The sequence below is a fragment of the Mytilus galloprovincialis genome, chromosome 1 (assembly GCF_965363235.1).
Source record: "Mytilus galloprovincialis chromosome 1, xbMytGall1.hap1.1, whole genome shotgun sequence".
Taxonomy (NCBI): domain Eukaryota; kingdom Metazoa; phylum Mollusca; class Bivalvia; order Mytilida; family Mytilidae; genus Mytilus; species Mytilus galloprovincialis.
Window position 1 is genome coordinate 9,944,225 of NC_134838.1, and position 13,725 is coordinate 9,957,949.

The 13,725-nt window shown below is 35.1% G+C and overlaps 1 protein-coding gene across 1 annotated transcript in view; it reads left to right on the forward strand.

Annotated features, from left to right (window-relative positions):
* Positions 1-13,725, forward strand: part of LOC143065021 (uncharacterized) — a 135,191-nt gene that overhangs the window by 68,286 nt on the left and 53,180 nt on the right. The window contains exons 16-22 of the mRNA XM_076238301.1: positions 3,182-3,383; positions 4,736-4,790; positions 5,353-7,983; positions 9,743-9,858; positions 11,280-11,399; positions 12,723-12,791; positions 13,461-13,549. Coding sequence (XP_076094416.1) covers positions 3,182-3,383; positions 4,736-4,790; positions 5,353-7,983; positions 9,743-9,858; positions 11,280-11,399; positions 12,723-12,791; positions 13,461-13,549 — 3,282 coding nt within the window. The remainder of the gene's footprint in view (positions 1-3,181; positions 3,384-4,735; positions 4,791-5,352; positions 7,984-9,742; positions 9,859-11,279; positions 11,400-12,722; positions 12,792-13,460; positions 13,550-13,725) is intronic.

Here is a 13,725-nt window from a genome sequence, read left to right on the forward strand (position 1 = left end):
CATATAAAATATAACTTAAAAAATAAAATAATCCTAGCCGCCTCATTTTGGTCAAGCCTGCTACATTTGTTACAGAAAGCTTGACATATGAATAGTGATGGCAGCAGTAGCTTTAGCTAACTTCTTCAGAGCTTTATATTTTAGAAGGTGGAAGATGTGTATACTTCATTCTTTGTATATGGATGCCTCATGTTACAAAGTTTCCATCAGTTACATATCCAATATCCTTGACCTCAGTTTCATGGTTCAGTGACTACTTGATTAAAAAGGTTCTGTGATGTTGAATTCTCACCTATTATAAGTAATAGAATAATTACCGGTATATTTGATTTTTGCGTACCTTGCAAGGTCCTTATGCCCATCTTTGGACTTTGATAAATTGTTGAAAATCACTGTTATACAGACTTTTTTCGTATATGCCTTCAGATATTGGGCTGATTTATAGCTCACCAGTACTCGAAGTGTCCCATGTGAGGTTATGCCATCACTTGGCGTCCGTCGGCGTCTGTCGTCGTAAACAATTAAAAAAGTTTCTCATCTGAAACTACGGGGACAAATACCTTCAAGCTTTAAGGTAATGTTCATTAAGGTATCTAGTTTTTAAATTGTATCTGAAGTTTTTATTTATCAACAAACATGGCCGCCATGGCTAAAAATAGAACATAGGGGGTCAAATGCAGTTTTTGGTAAAAAGTGTTCAATTGGTCAAGATCTATCAGCCCTGAAATTTTCAGAAGAATCAAACAACCCGTTATTGGGTTGCTGCCACTGAATTGGTAGTTATAAGGAAATTTTGCAGTTTTTTTGTTATTATCTTTAATATTATTAAAATGACCATAGTTGTCAATTGACCCCTTAAGGAGTTATTGCCCCTTAAAGACAATTTTACACAATTTGTTAATCAAGTTTCCTTACATTAAAAAATCTTCTCCTTTGAAAGTACTGGGGCAATTACCTTCAAACTTTAATTAAATGTTCCTTAGGGTATCTTGTTTGTAGAGTGTTTCCGAAGTTTTGATCCATTGACAAACACAGCCACCATGGCTAAAAATAGAACATAGGTGTCAAATGTAGTTTTCGGCTTATATCTTAAAAAAATAAAGCTTTTAGTGCAAATCTGACATGGGGTTAGATTGTTGAATTGGTCAAGATCTATCAGCCCTGAAATTATCAGATGAATAAAACAACCCATTGTTGGGTTGCTGCCATGGAATTGGTAGTTTTAACAAAATTTTTCAGTTTGTAGCTCACCAGGCCCAAGTGAGCTTTTTCTTGTCACTTCGCGTCTGGCGTCGTTGTCGTCTCCATCGTCATCTGTCATCGTTAACTTTTACAAAAATCTTCTCTGAAACTACTGGGCCAAATTAAATTAAACTTGGCTACAATCATCATAAGGGCATCTAGTTTTAAAAATGTGTCTAGTGACCTGGCAAACAGACCAAGATGGCCACCATGGCTAAAAGTAGAACATAGGGGGAAAATGTAGATTTTGGGTTATAACTCTGAAACCAAAGCATTTAGAGCAAATCTGACATGGGAATAAAATTGTTTATCAAGTCAAGATCTATCTGCCCTGAAAATTTCAGATGAATCAAACAGCTGGTTGTTTGGTTGCTGCCTCTGAATTGGTAATTTTTAAGGAAATTTTGCCGTTTTTGGTTATTATCTTGAATACTATTATAGAAAGTGATTAACTGTAAACTGCAATAATGTTCAGCAAAGTAAGATCTACAAATAAGTCAACATGACCAAAATGGTCAGTTGACCTCTTAAGGAGTTATTGCCCTTTATAGTCAATTATTAACAATTTTCATTAGTTTTTGTCGAGCCTGCAACTTTTGTTGCAGAAAGCTCGACATAGGGATAGTGATCTGGCGGCGGCGGCGGCGGTGTTAGCTAACTTCTTAAAAACTTTATATTTTAGAAGGTAAAAGAACTGGATACTTCAAACTTTGTATATAGATGCCTCATGTTACGAAGTTTCTGTCAGTCACATGTCCAATGTCCTTGACCTCATTTTCATGGTTCAGTGACCACTTGAAAAAAAAGTTCAAATTTTTTGTAATGTTGAATTCTCTCTTATTATAAGTAATAGGATAACTATATTTCATATGTGCGTACCTTGCAAGGTCCTCATGTCTGTCAGACAGTTTTCACTTGACCTCGACCTCATTTCATGGATCAGTGAACAAGGTTAAGTTTTGGTGGTCAAGTCCATATCTCAGATACTATAAGCAATAGGGCTAGTATATTCGGTGTATGGAAGGACTGTAAGGTGTACATGTCCAACTGGCAGGTGTCATCTGACCTTGACCTCATTTTCATGGTTCAGTGGTTATAGTTAAATTTGTGTGTTTTGGTCTGTTTTTCTCATACTATATGCAATAGGTCTACTATATTTGTTGTATGGAATGATTGTAAGGTGTACATGTCTAGCGGGCAGATGTCATGTGACCTTGACCTCATTTTCATGGTTCAGTGGTCAATGTTAAGTTTTTGAGTTTTGGTCTTTTTATCTAATACTATAAGCTATAGGTGAACTATATTTGGTGTATGGAAATATTTTATGATCTTTATGTCAGTCGCGCAGGTTTTATTTGACCGTGACCTCATTTTCACGGTTCATTGCCCTGTGTTAAGTTTTTGTGTTTTGGTCTATTTTTCTTAAACTTTAATAATAGGTCAACTATATATGTTGTATAGAAGCATTGTTAGCTGTACATGTCTGCCTGGCATGGTTCATCTGACCTTGACCTCATTTTCAAGGTTCATTGGTCTTTGTTTAGTTATCTAGGTTAATGTTAAGTTTATGTGACAGTTGTTATAAAGCTTAACTTTATACTTAGGACTATCAACATAATATCAATGATTAGTATAGAAGGCGAGACATTTCAGCGTGTGCACTCTTGTTACAAAATATTTTGCTCTGGAACTATTAAGGGCCAAGTTCATTATAGATGGACAAAATTGTAAGTAGCAAGAATGTTCAGTAAAGCAAGATCTCCAAACACATCACCATCACCAAAAACACAATTTTGTCATGAATCCATATGACGATCTGTTTTCTTTGTTTGATATGCATATAGACCAAGGTGAGCGACACCGGCTCTTAAGAGCCTCTAGTTTATTTTATGATATTTCACCAGTTTTGCTTGATTTTATATGCACTTATTTTTTGTAGTGTTGATGCAACATTCTCTAAAAGAATCGGAAAGTACGTAAACGATGGCATAAAAAGTTGCCAAAATGCCAGAGTTAGAAGGATCATTGTAGACACCATACCAAGGGTTGCTATATATGCTGTACAGGATATTTCCCCTGGAACTGAAATTTTGTACGATTATGGTGTAAATGACCTTCCATGGAGGCAAAGTACTTCAAAAGTAAGTACTTAGAAGGAATATGTTTTGCTATGTATTTTCAAGGCAATTACTTTTTGCCCTTCTGCTGTCCTAAGACTCATTATTTGTGAGCTACATATAATGCCAAACTGATCATTGTTTCAAAAATTTAGAATGTTTTGCATACAGATGTCTTCTGTTAAAGATTCGAACCACTGAATGGAATGAAACTAACCATTGCATAAATGTTCCTTATGAGGGACTGATGAAGTGTTTGTACTTTGTTGGGATTTACTGTTCAAGATAGCATCCTGGTGTTTTTATTAAAATATTGGTCCTGTGTTTAACCAAATTTGACCTCTATCATTATTTGGGTATATGTATCATTTTCATCTATTTTTACATGATTTCCAAAACCACAGTAGAGTCAGATGACACATTTAGATTCCGGACAATAACTTTAGTTTTAGTGAATGAATATCTATAATTTTTTACCAGAAGGTTCAATACCACTAAAGAAAGGTTGTGATTGATTTTGTGAGTTATGGTCCCAATAGTTTAGGAATTAGAAGCCCGGAATAAGCATTTTTGTAGTTTTCAAACAATAACATGTGTTTAATGTTTAAGTGTATGCATCTCTCTGAAATTATACTATAAGCTTCCATACCATGAAGGGATGTTTGGTATTGACTTGTGGGGAGGGGGGGGGGGGGGTTATGGCTCAAAATGTTTTGGAATTAGGGGCAAAAAAGGGGGGAAACTAGGATTGTCTGGTCAATGGACAATTATGACAATTTAAAAGCAGTGCAAGGGAGCAAAAACATTTAACATACAATGTTGGGTATGTTTGGCATTTACCTCATTTACACTACTTGTAAAATATGTATAAAGTAATGTCAGGTTTTGGACTAATTGGCAAAAAAGGGGGATGGTAGTAGTTTTCATTTTTTCCCCCAAATTTCTCAAATTCCACATTTTTGAAGAAGAAATCTTTAATTGCACAATACTGTGCAATAGATTTGTAAGATCTTGACATTTGTTTTGTGTCAGAAACTCATATTGTGTCAAAAATTTGATCACAATCTAAATTCAGAGATGTATCAAGCTTGAATGTTGTGTCCATACTTGCCCCAACTGTTCAGGGTTAGACCTCTTCGGTTGTAAAAATCTGCGACCTGCGGAGCTCCTGGTTTAAATGAGTTATATGTCCTTTAGAAAATTTAAATAAGTGTTATGTGGAGGAAATTAAAACTCTGTTATTTTATTCCCTTTAAATCTTTATATGCAAGCAAAAAATTTGTTTTAAATGCCAAGCTTATTTTCACCAAATGTAGGTATTCAAGAAACTATTCATGCATACATAATTGAAAAAGTTTTCAATAATTTGTTTTCAGACAACCCAAAGGTGCTCTGTAGTATTGGAGAAGATGTGTTTAGCTGATCTTAAAGGTTTATTTTACCTTAATAGTATTTAATTTAAATGTTTCTTTTCACATCCAAAAAATGTCACTTCTGAAATAAAAAAAAACAAACTAAAAGACTTCATGAAATGCAAGTGTAGACAAATAGAGAAAAAAAAATTAGAAATTGTCCTGCAGTGGTAATACCATAGATTCATTTATTTGAGCTGTTCACTTAAGCTGCTAAATATAGCATTGCAATATTAACTCTTTTTTTTTCCTTTTATTTTAGATTTTTTAAACTTTGAGTGTAATTTTGTAAATTACATATGATTTTGACCTTCTGGGTTTTTAGTTTCTTGTTTCCCTAATCAAATCACAAAATCAAAAGCTCAATTATATCAGACAAAATGATACAATTGTCATATTCCTGCTTTGGTATAGATCATAGGCATGACATCAATAAAAAAAATATCTGAAAATTTCTGACACACAAATAAAAAGAAATGAGGAGTGTCAATTTTGAAGATTTTTAAAAGTTAAGTTTATTTATTGCTGTTTGAAAATTTTAATATAAGGCAAGGTTATTTAATAATATTTTTTTTCTCAAGCATCCTCAACAGTTTCTGAGGGGACAGTCACAGAAGATGATGTTTTGTCAACACAACTTGCTGCTAACCAGTCTGTCACAGAAGATGATGTTTTGTCAACACAACTTGCTGCTAACCAGTCTGTCACAAAGGATGGTGTTTTGTCAACACAACTTTCTGCTGACCAGTCTGTCACAGAGGATGATGTTTTGTTAACACAACTTTCTGCTGACCAGTCTGTCACAGAGGATGATGTTTTGTCAACACAACTTACTGCTGACCAGTTTGTCACAAAGGATGATGTTTTGTCAACACAACTTGCTGCTGACCAGTCTGTCCCAGAGGATGATGTTTTGTCAACACAACTTGCTGCTGACCAGTCTGTCATAGAGGATGATGTTTTGTCAACACAACTTGCTGCTGACCAGTCTGTCACAGAGGATGATGTTTTGTCAACACAACTTGCTGCTGACCAGTCTGTCACAGAGGATGATGTTTTGTCAACACAACTTGATGCTGACCAGTCTGACACAGAGGATGATGTTTTGCCAATACAACTTGCTGCTGACCAGTCTGTCACAAAGGATGATGTTTTGTCAACACAACTTGCTGCTGACAAGTCTGTCCCAGAGGATGATGTTTTGTCAACACAACTTGCTGCTGACCAGTCAAACATAGAGGATGATGTTTTGCAAACACAACTTGCTGCTGACCAGTCTGACACAGAGGATGATGTTTTGTCAACACAACTTGCTGCTGACCAGTCTGTCACAGAGGATGGTGATTTGTCAACACAACTTGCTGCTGACCAGTCTGTCACAGAGGATGATATTTTGTCAACACAACTTGCTGACCAGTCTGGCACAGAGGATGATGTTTTGTCAACACAACTTGCTGCTGACCAGTCTGTCACAGAGGATGATGTTTTGTCAACACAACTTGCTGCTGACCAGTTTGACACAGAGGATGATGTTTTGTCAACACAACTTGCTGCTGACCAATCTGTCACAGAGGATGATGTTTTGTCAACACAACTTGCTGCTGACCAGTCTGTCACAGAGGATGATGTTTTGTCAACACAACTTGCTGCTGACCAGTCTGTCCCAGAGGATGATGTTTTGTCAACACAACTTGCTGCTGACCAGTCAAACATAGAGGATGATGTTTTGCAAACACAACTTGCTGCTGACCAGTCTGACACAGAGGATGAAATTTTGGCAACACAACTTGCTGCTGACCAGTCTGTCACAGAGGATGGTGATTTGTCAACACAACTTGCTGCTGACCAGTCTGTCACAGAGGATGATATTTTGTCAACACAACTTGCTGCTGACCAGTCTGTCACAGAGGATGATGTTTTGTCAACACAACTTGCTGCTGACCAGTCTGTCATAGAGGATGATGTTTTGTCAACACAACTTGCTGCTGACCAGTCTGACACAGAGGATGATGTTTTGTCAACACAACTTGCTGCTGACCAGTCAAACACAGAGGATGATGTTTTGCAAACACAACTTGCTGCTGACCAGTCTGACACAGAGGATGATGTTTTGTCAACACAACTTGCTGCTGACCAGTCTGTCACAGAGGATGGTGATTTGTCAACACAATTTGCTGCTGACCAGTCTGTCACAGAGGATGATGTTTTGTCAACACAACTTGCTGCTGACCAGTCTGACACAGAGGATGATGTTTTGTCAACACAACTTGCTGCTGACCAGTCTGTCACAGAGGATGGTGATTTGTCAACACAATTTGCTGCTGACAAGTCTGTCACAGAGGATGATGTTTTGTCAACACAACTTGCTGCTGACCAGTCTGTCACAGAGGATGATGTTTTGTCAACACAACTTGCTGCTGACCAGTCTGTCACAGAAGATGGTGATTTGTCAACACAATTTGCTGCTGACCAGTCTGTCACAGAGGATGATTTTTTGTCAACACAACTTGCTGCTGACCAGTCTGTCACAGAGGATGATGTTTTGTCAACACAACTTGCTGCTGACCAGTCTGTCATAGAGGATGATATTTTGTCAACACAACTTGCTGCTGACCAGTCTGACACAGAGGATGATGTTTTGTCAACACAACTTGCTGCTGACCAGTCTGACACAGAGGATGATGTTTTGTCAACACAACTTGCTGCTGACCAGTCTATTTTGTCAACAAAACTTGCTGCTTGCCAGTCTGTCACAGAGGATGATGTTTTGTCAACACAACTTGCTGCTGACCAGTCTGTCATAGAGGATGATGTTTTGTCAACACAACTTGCTGCTGACCAGTCTGACACAGAGGATGATGTTTTGTCAACACAACTTGCTGCTGACCAGTCTGACACAGAGGATGATGTTTTGTCAACACAATTTGCTGCTGACCAGTCTGACACAAAGGATGGTTTCTTGTCACCAACATGTCTGCCTCAAGATAATGTCTTTTCTGCATCAACTTTAAATTTGTCATCACAACTTGTTGAAGTTGTTGAAGTTGTTGAAGTGGGAGTTGATGAACTGCATTTTGGGGAAGTTTCAAATATCGGATTAGGAGCTGATACCAGGGTATCACCCTTGAAAGATTCTTCTGCAACAACTTTAAAGATGTCATCAATGGAGGATGTCAAAGTACGAAGTCTGTCACAGGTTGATTGTGAAGAAGGTTGGTGAATTAAAATCAAAATTGTAGATGGATATTTTTTGTGCTTGTTATAGTTTTGCTCTACCTTTTGTCTATCTTCAACTTGCTTGCTACATCAATATTTTAAAATCTCAATGTCTTGGATCATTAATTATTTGTTACTCAACTTAATTGTGAAATTGTAAAAAAATAAGTTTCAGTAATCATAGCAGCCATTACATAATAACAAAGTCATGGGGTAAAACAAAAAATTAAATGTGGATTTCTTTAAAAATGATATTGAAATATTTAAAAAAGTATTATTTCATGTTGTGTAACAAATGATGCACTATTAATTGTTTTATTATCCAAATAACAAGCTTTTGATCTGATGAAGGTTTTTAATACAGTTCTAGAATAAGTTTTAGTTGCATAAAATATGTATACTGTAGTTGCATATATATGCAAAATACTGTGTACGATTAACAGTATATTTGATAGACATATGATCATGAGTAGTCCATAACACTTGACTATTTAAATATCATTTTTGTCAAGCCTGTGACTTTTGTGGCAGAAAGCTTGACATAGAGATAATGATCCGGAAGAGGCAGTAGCCTTAGCTAAATTCGTTAAAGCTTAATATTTCAGAAAAGTACAAGACTTTGACTTTTGACTTCATACTTTGTATATAGATACCTCATGTTAAGAAGCTGAACCAAACTTGGCCTAAATCATCCTTAGTATATTAAGTTCTAAAATATGTATCAAATCATGCCCATCAACAAAGATGACAGCCATGGCTAAAATAGAACATAGGGTTAAATGCAGTTTTTGGCTTATAGCTCTGAACTTACAGTATATATAGCAAATCTGCATGGGGTAGAAATGTTCATCAAAACAAGATCTATCTGCAACGTTAGCTAACTTCCTTTAAGCTGTGTATTTTAGAAGGTGGAAGGCTTTGATCCTTATACTTTGTATATAGACGCCTCATGTTACAAAATTTTTCATCTGTCATGTCCATTGTCTTTGACCTCAGTTTCATGGTTCAGATACTACTTGAAAAATAAAGTGTTTATATAAGTCAGCCTCACTGTGTGATGCATTTTCTTACCCATCACTCAACAACTTCTTGTTTAATGAAATATTTGTCAGTGGTATCATCAATAAGCAGTAGCTCACACTTTCACTTGTTGAACCATGATTTCAAACAGTTAACATGTGAGGTTTTTTATGCCCCACCTACGATAGTAGAGGGGCATTATGTTTTCTGGTCTGTGCCTCCGTTCGTTCGTCCGTACGGTTAAAGTTTTTGGTCGAAGTTTTTGTTCAAGGTAGTTTTTGAAGAAGTTGAAGTCCAATCAACTTGAAACTTAGTACACATGTTCCCCATGATATGATCTTTCTAATTATAATTCCAAATTAAAGTTTTGACCCCAATTTCACGGTCCACTTAACATAGAAAATGATAGTGCGAGTGGGGCATCCGTGTACTATGGACACATTCTTGTTTTATTTCAAAATGCCAACATATAGGATCATTTTAAGGAATTTGGATTTCTTAAAAGTCCAAGTACGTTTGTAGAACTTCTGTAGATTACCAAGATAATCGCACTGCAGGAGAAGGGAAAGTCAACCTCCTGTAGTTTTTTTTTTTTTAAATCGACAAAAGTTTCTGTTTTTCTTATATTGGTTGCATTGATGATTATTGTTTTCCATCTGAATTTCAATTTTTGACATTATTGTGAAGGATTAATTTCATCTTTTTAACTATATGTTATATCTTTTAATTATTCAGTTCTGTCAGAGATTTGGAGATCTAAATCAAGAGATGCAAACACTATATCTAAAGTAGGACCATATTCTATCTCAATAGATGCTCTGAATACCATCCAACATTGGCTTTCAGATGAGGTAAGCAAATCTGAGGCAAAACAGTTTTTAAAATTAGATAATACTCTGTACTTGCATCCATGGTCAGGCGTCCTGCATCCATCATCTACTAACTTTTACAAAAATCTTCAACTCTAAAACTACTGTGCTAAATTTGACAAAACTAAGCCACAATCATTATTAGGGTATCTATCTGCCCTGAAATTTTCAGATGAATTGGAGAACCTGTTGTTGGGTTGCAGCCCATAAATTGGTAGTTTTAAGGAAATTTTGCCTATTTTAGCTCACCTGGCTCATAGGGCCAGGCAAATTTTCTCATTATTTGGCATCTGTCATCCATCTTCTTCCATCGTCATCAACTTTTACAAAAATCTTCTCCTCTAAAACTACTGGCATCACAGCTAAAAATAGAACAATGCCCAGGGTAAAATGTAGATTTTGGCTTATATCTGAAACCAAACCAGAGCAAATCTGACATGAGGTAAATGTGTTTATCAGGTGAAGATTTATCTTCCCTGAAATTTACAGATGAATCAGACAACCTGTTGTTAGGTTGCTACCCCTGAATTGGTAATTTTAAGGATATTTTGCCGTTTTTGGTTATTCTCTTGAATATTATTATAGATAGAGATAAACTGTAAACAGCAATAATGTTCAGCAAAGTAAGATCTACAAATAAGTCAACATGACCAAAATGGTCAGTTGACCCCTTAAGGAGATATTGCCCTTTATAGTCCATTTTTAACAATTTTCAATTAATATTTGTAATTTTACAAAAATCTTCTCCCCTGAAACTACTGAGGCAAATTTAACCAAACTTGTCCACAATTATCAAAAAGGGTATCTTGTTTTAAAATTGTGTCCGATAACCCCGCCTGCGAACCAAGATGGCCAACATGACTAAAAAAAGGACATGGTAAAATGCAGTTTTTGGCTTATATCTTGCAGTAAGAGCAAATCTTACAAGATAAAATTGTTTTTATGTCCAGATCTATCTACCATGAAATATTCAGCTCATTCAGGCAACCTGTTGTTGCGTTCCTGCCCCTGAATTGGTCATTTTATCAAAATTTTGCAGCTGTTGCATGGTTATTATCTTGAGTATTATTATAGATAAAGATAAACTGTTAACAGCACTAATGAACAGAAAAGTAATTCCTAATAATAAGTCGGCATTACCAAAACGGTTAATTGGCCCTTTAAGCCCTGATCACAACGAACCCAAAATACATCTATGCAGAGCCACAACATAAAATTTTGTCTAATCGCAGGTCATCTGCAATCATGGTACAACAGTCGCTCGATATTTTGAGCATCGTGCCACTGTTGTGTGTTGTGAGACGAAAATTGAACATGCACCTTTTTTGCATAATTCCTGCAAGTAATTAGATTTCTACACCATGCTTGTTTATCTATTTATAACTTTTTATTTTTTGTTTTAGGTGATGAATGCCTACTTGTATATGTTGTCTGAACATTTGCCCAAGGTCTGCCATATCAACAGTGTGCTAATGACAGCTGTATTTAATGATCAGCCACAAATTCATTCGTTATTACATCAGGTATTTTTTTTTAAAGCATGATCATATGGTTTATTTAATTACTATATATACTTTTGAAAATTTCCAAAAGTAGTATGTTTTCAAAGGCCTGATACACCCCTGGTTGCTGAAAAATCTAAAATATTGTATCAGATGACATAATTTTTGTAAATTGTGGCATAAAAGGTTAATAATGATAATTATGATAAATTTATCATTGTAAATATACTAAACCGCAAAAGAAACGTTGTATTTGTCGAAAGCCTAAATTTTCAAATACATATTTAAAAATAATTAAAAGAAAAACCAATTTCATATGTATTGAAAAAAAATATCTATTTATTTTTTTGTTTAGGTAAATTCTCTTCAATTGATGCTAAGATTATGTTGAAATTTCCTTTATGGCTGGCTGTGTTCATTAATTTGGTTCTAATAGTTGTCTCTTTAGGTCCTTGTACACGTTTCACAGTCACATTTCATGATTATGAGATGCAGGTTGTCCATGCCTCTATAAGGGTATTTTGGAGGTGCTAAGTTTTCGTGTCATCATTATCTGTTTGATGCAGTACTGATGCCATGACTTAACCCACCATAAAGAGAACAGCTAATAGGACGTTTGAATGCTGGACAGCGATCTCAAGTCGTTGCATATGCATTTAACTGCAATGTAGGCACCATCCAACGTCTACATGAACACCACAATTCAACAAACAGTACAAATGACCGTCCACGTATTCAACACTAATGGCAGACCTGAATTAAATAAATCTTGGATATGATGGTGGAAAACTATTAATAAACTAAAATAATGCGGATTTGTTAAATAACAAGGGTATTTATACGCCCATTCAATGAAAAATGCATTAATTCTTCCATTATGTTTGCCTCAAACTACTGTGTCATTTCTTTTGCAGTTTAGTATATAATGGAATTTGAAGAGACTTTTGTACAAGTGAGAGGTTTAGCACTATAAAACCAGGTTCAATCCCCCATTTTCTACATTTTAAAATGCCTGTTCCAAGTCAGGAATATGACAGTTGTCCATTTGTTTTTGATGTGTTTTGTCATTCGATTTTGTCATGTGATAATGGACTTTCCGATTTTATTTTCCTCTGAGTTTAGTATTTTATTGATATTACTTTTCAATGAGGTAAACACAATTATTTTTTCAACAAACTATTTTTCCTTAAGGCCTTCACATACATATAACCATACAAGCATTTACTTTTAACAAAAATAGTAGACACACCTTTTCAAGTTACAGTCTCTAAGCCTTTTGATGAGTAAATAATGGACAGTTATTGTTCTGGTTTTCTGTAAATTCTTGTTTTTTGCATCTTACAGTATGACTTCAAGGAGTTTGATACAATAATTGGTGCTGTTCATGAGAATGAAAACCACTGGACACTTATGGTATGTACATAATATATAAAAGGAGATCTGGTATGAATTCAATGAGACAACTATCCACCAGACTTCAAATAACAAATTGGTCACCTTACATTGTGAAAAAAATACATACCATATAGCCAGCTATAAAAGATTTCCCTTGTGAGCGCTAAAAACACAGAAATTGGGACCGGTGACAGATAAGATGTTAAACTGTAAATGCTGCCAAGATTTTGCGATTTTTTCTTAATAAGATATATTCAGTTTTCCACACTTTTTTTTCATGCTTGATGATATTTATTTGATATTTGGTATATATTGTTTAATCATGACAAGTAACAGATAAAGTTGGTAATTGTTCCAATCTGAAAATTCAGTTTTTGATTGTTAATGGTTTTAAGAAATGGAAGAATTTGATTTATGGAAAGTGTATTAAATAAAACATGCAAGTTATACACTGTTTACACTAGGGACTATATTCATAGACAACGAAAACCAAAGGACGATAACTGTGTCCTTGGACCTAGGCCTTCTGCTTAAATATGGCGTCAAATACAATGTTTTTTCAAAGAATGTTGTGAGAAAAATACTTGTTACAAACAAAATGGAGGATTTGAAAACAATTTGTTGTATAAGGATGATAATTTTTTTTTATGATTATTTGTGTCTTAACTCTGTCTGATTTAATTTTAGGTTATTCTACTACAACAACAAATTATCTTGTATTTCAATCCAATGGGTGAGCTGTTTCTCTCAGAACAAAAACTTCTTCAGAATTGGTTGTAAGTTAAAATTTTAGAATAGTACATGTGAAGAATGAGGAAAAAAATTACATCTTTTGTAAAACTATGAGGCAGTAATGATTTAAAATTTTAGGGGATTAATGTTTTTCAGTTAACAAGCATGGTGACATTTGTAATTTAAATTGATCTCTGATATATTATATTTGATTCTGGTA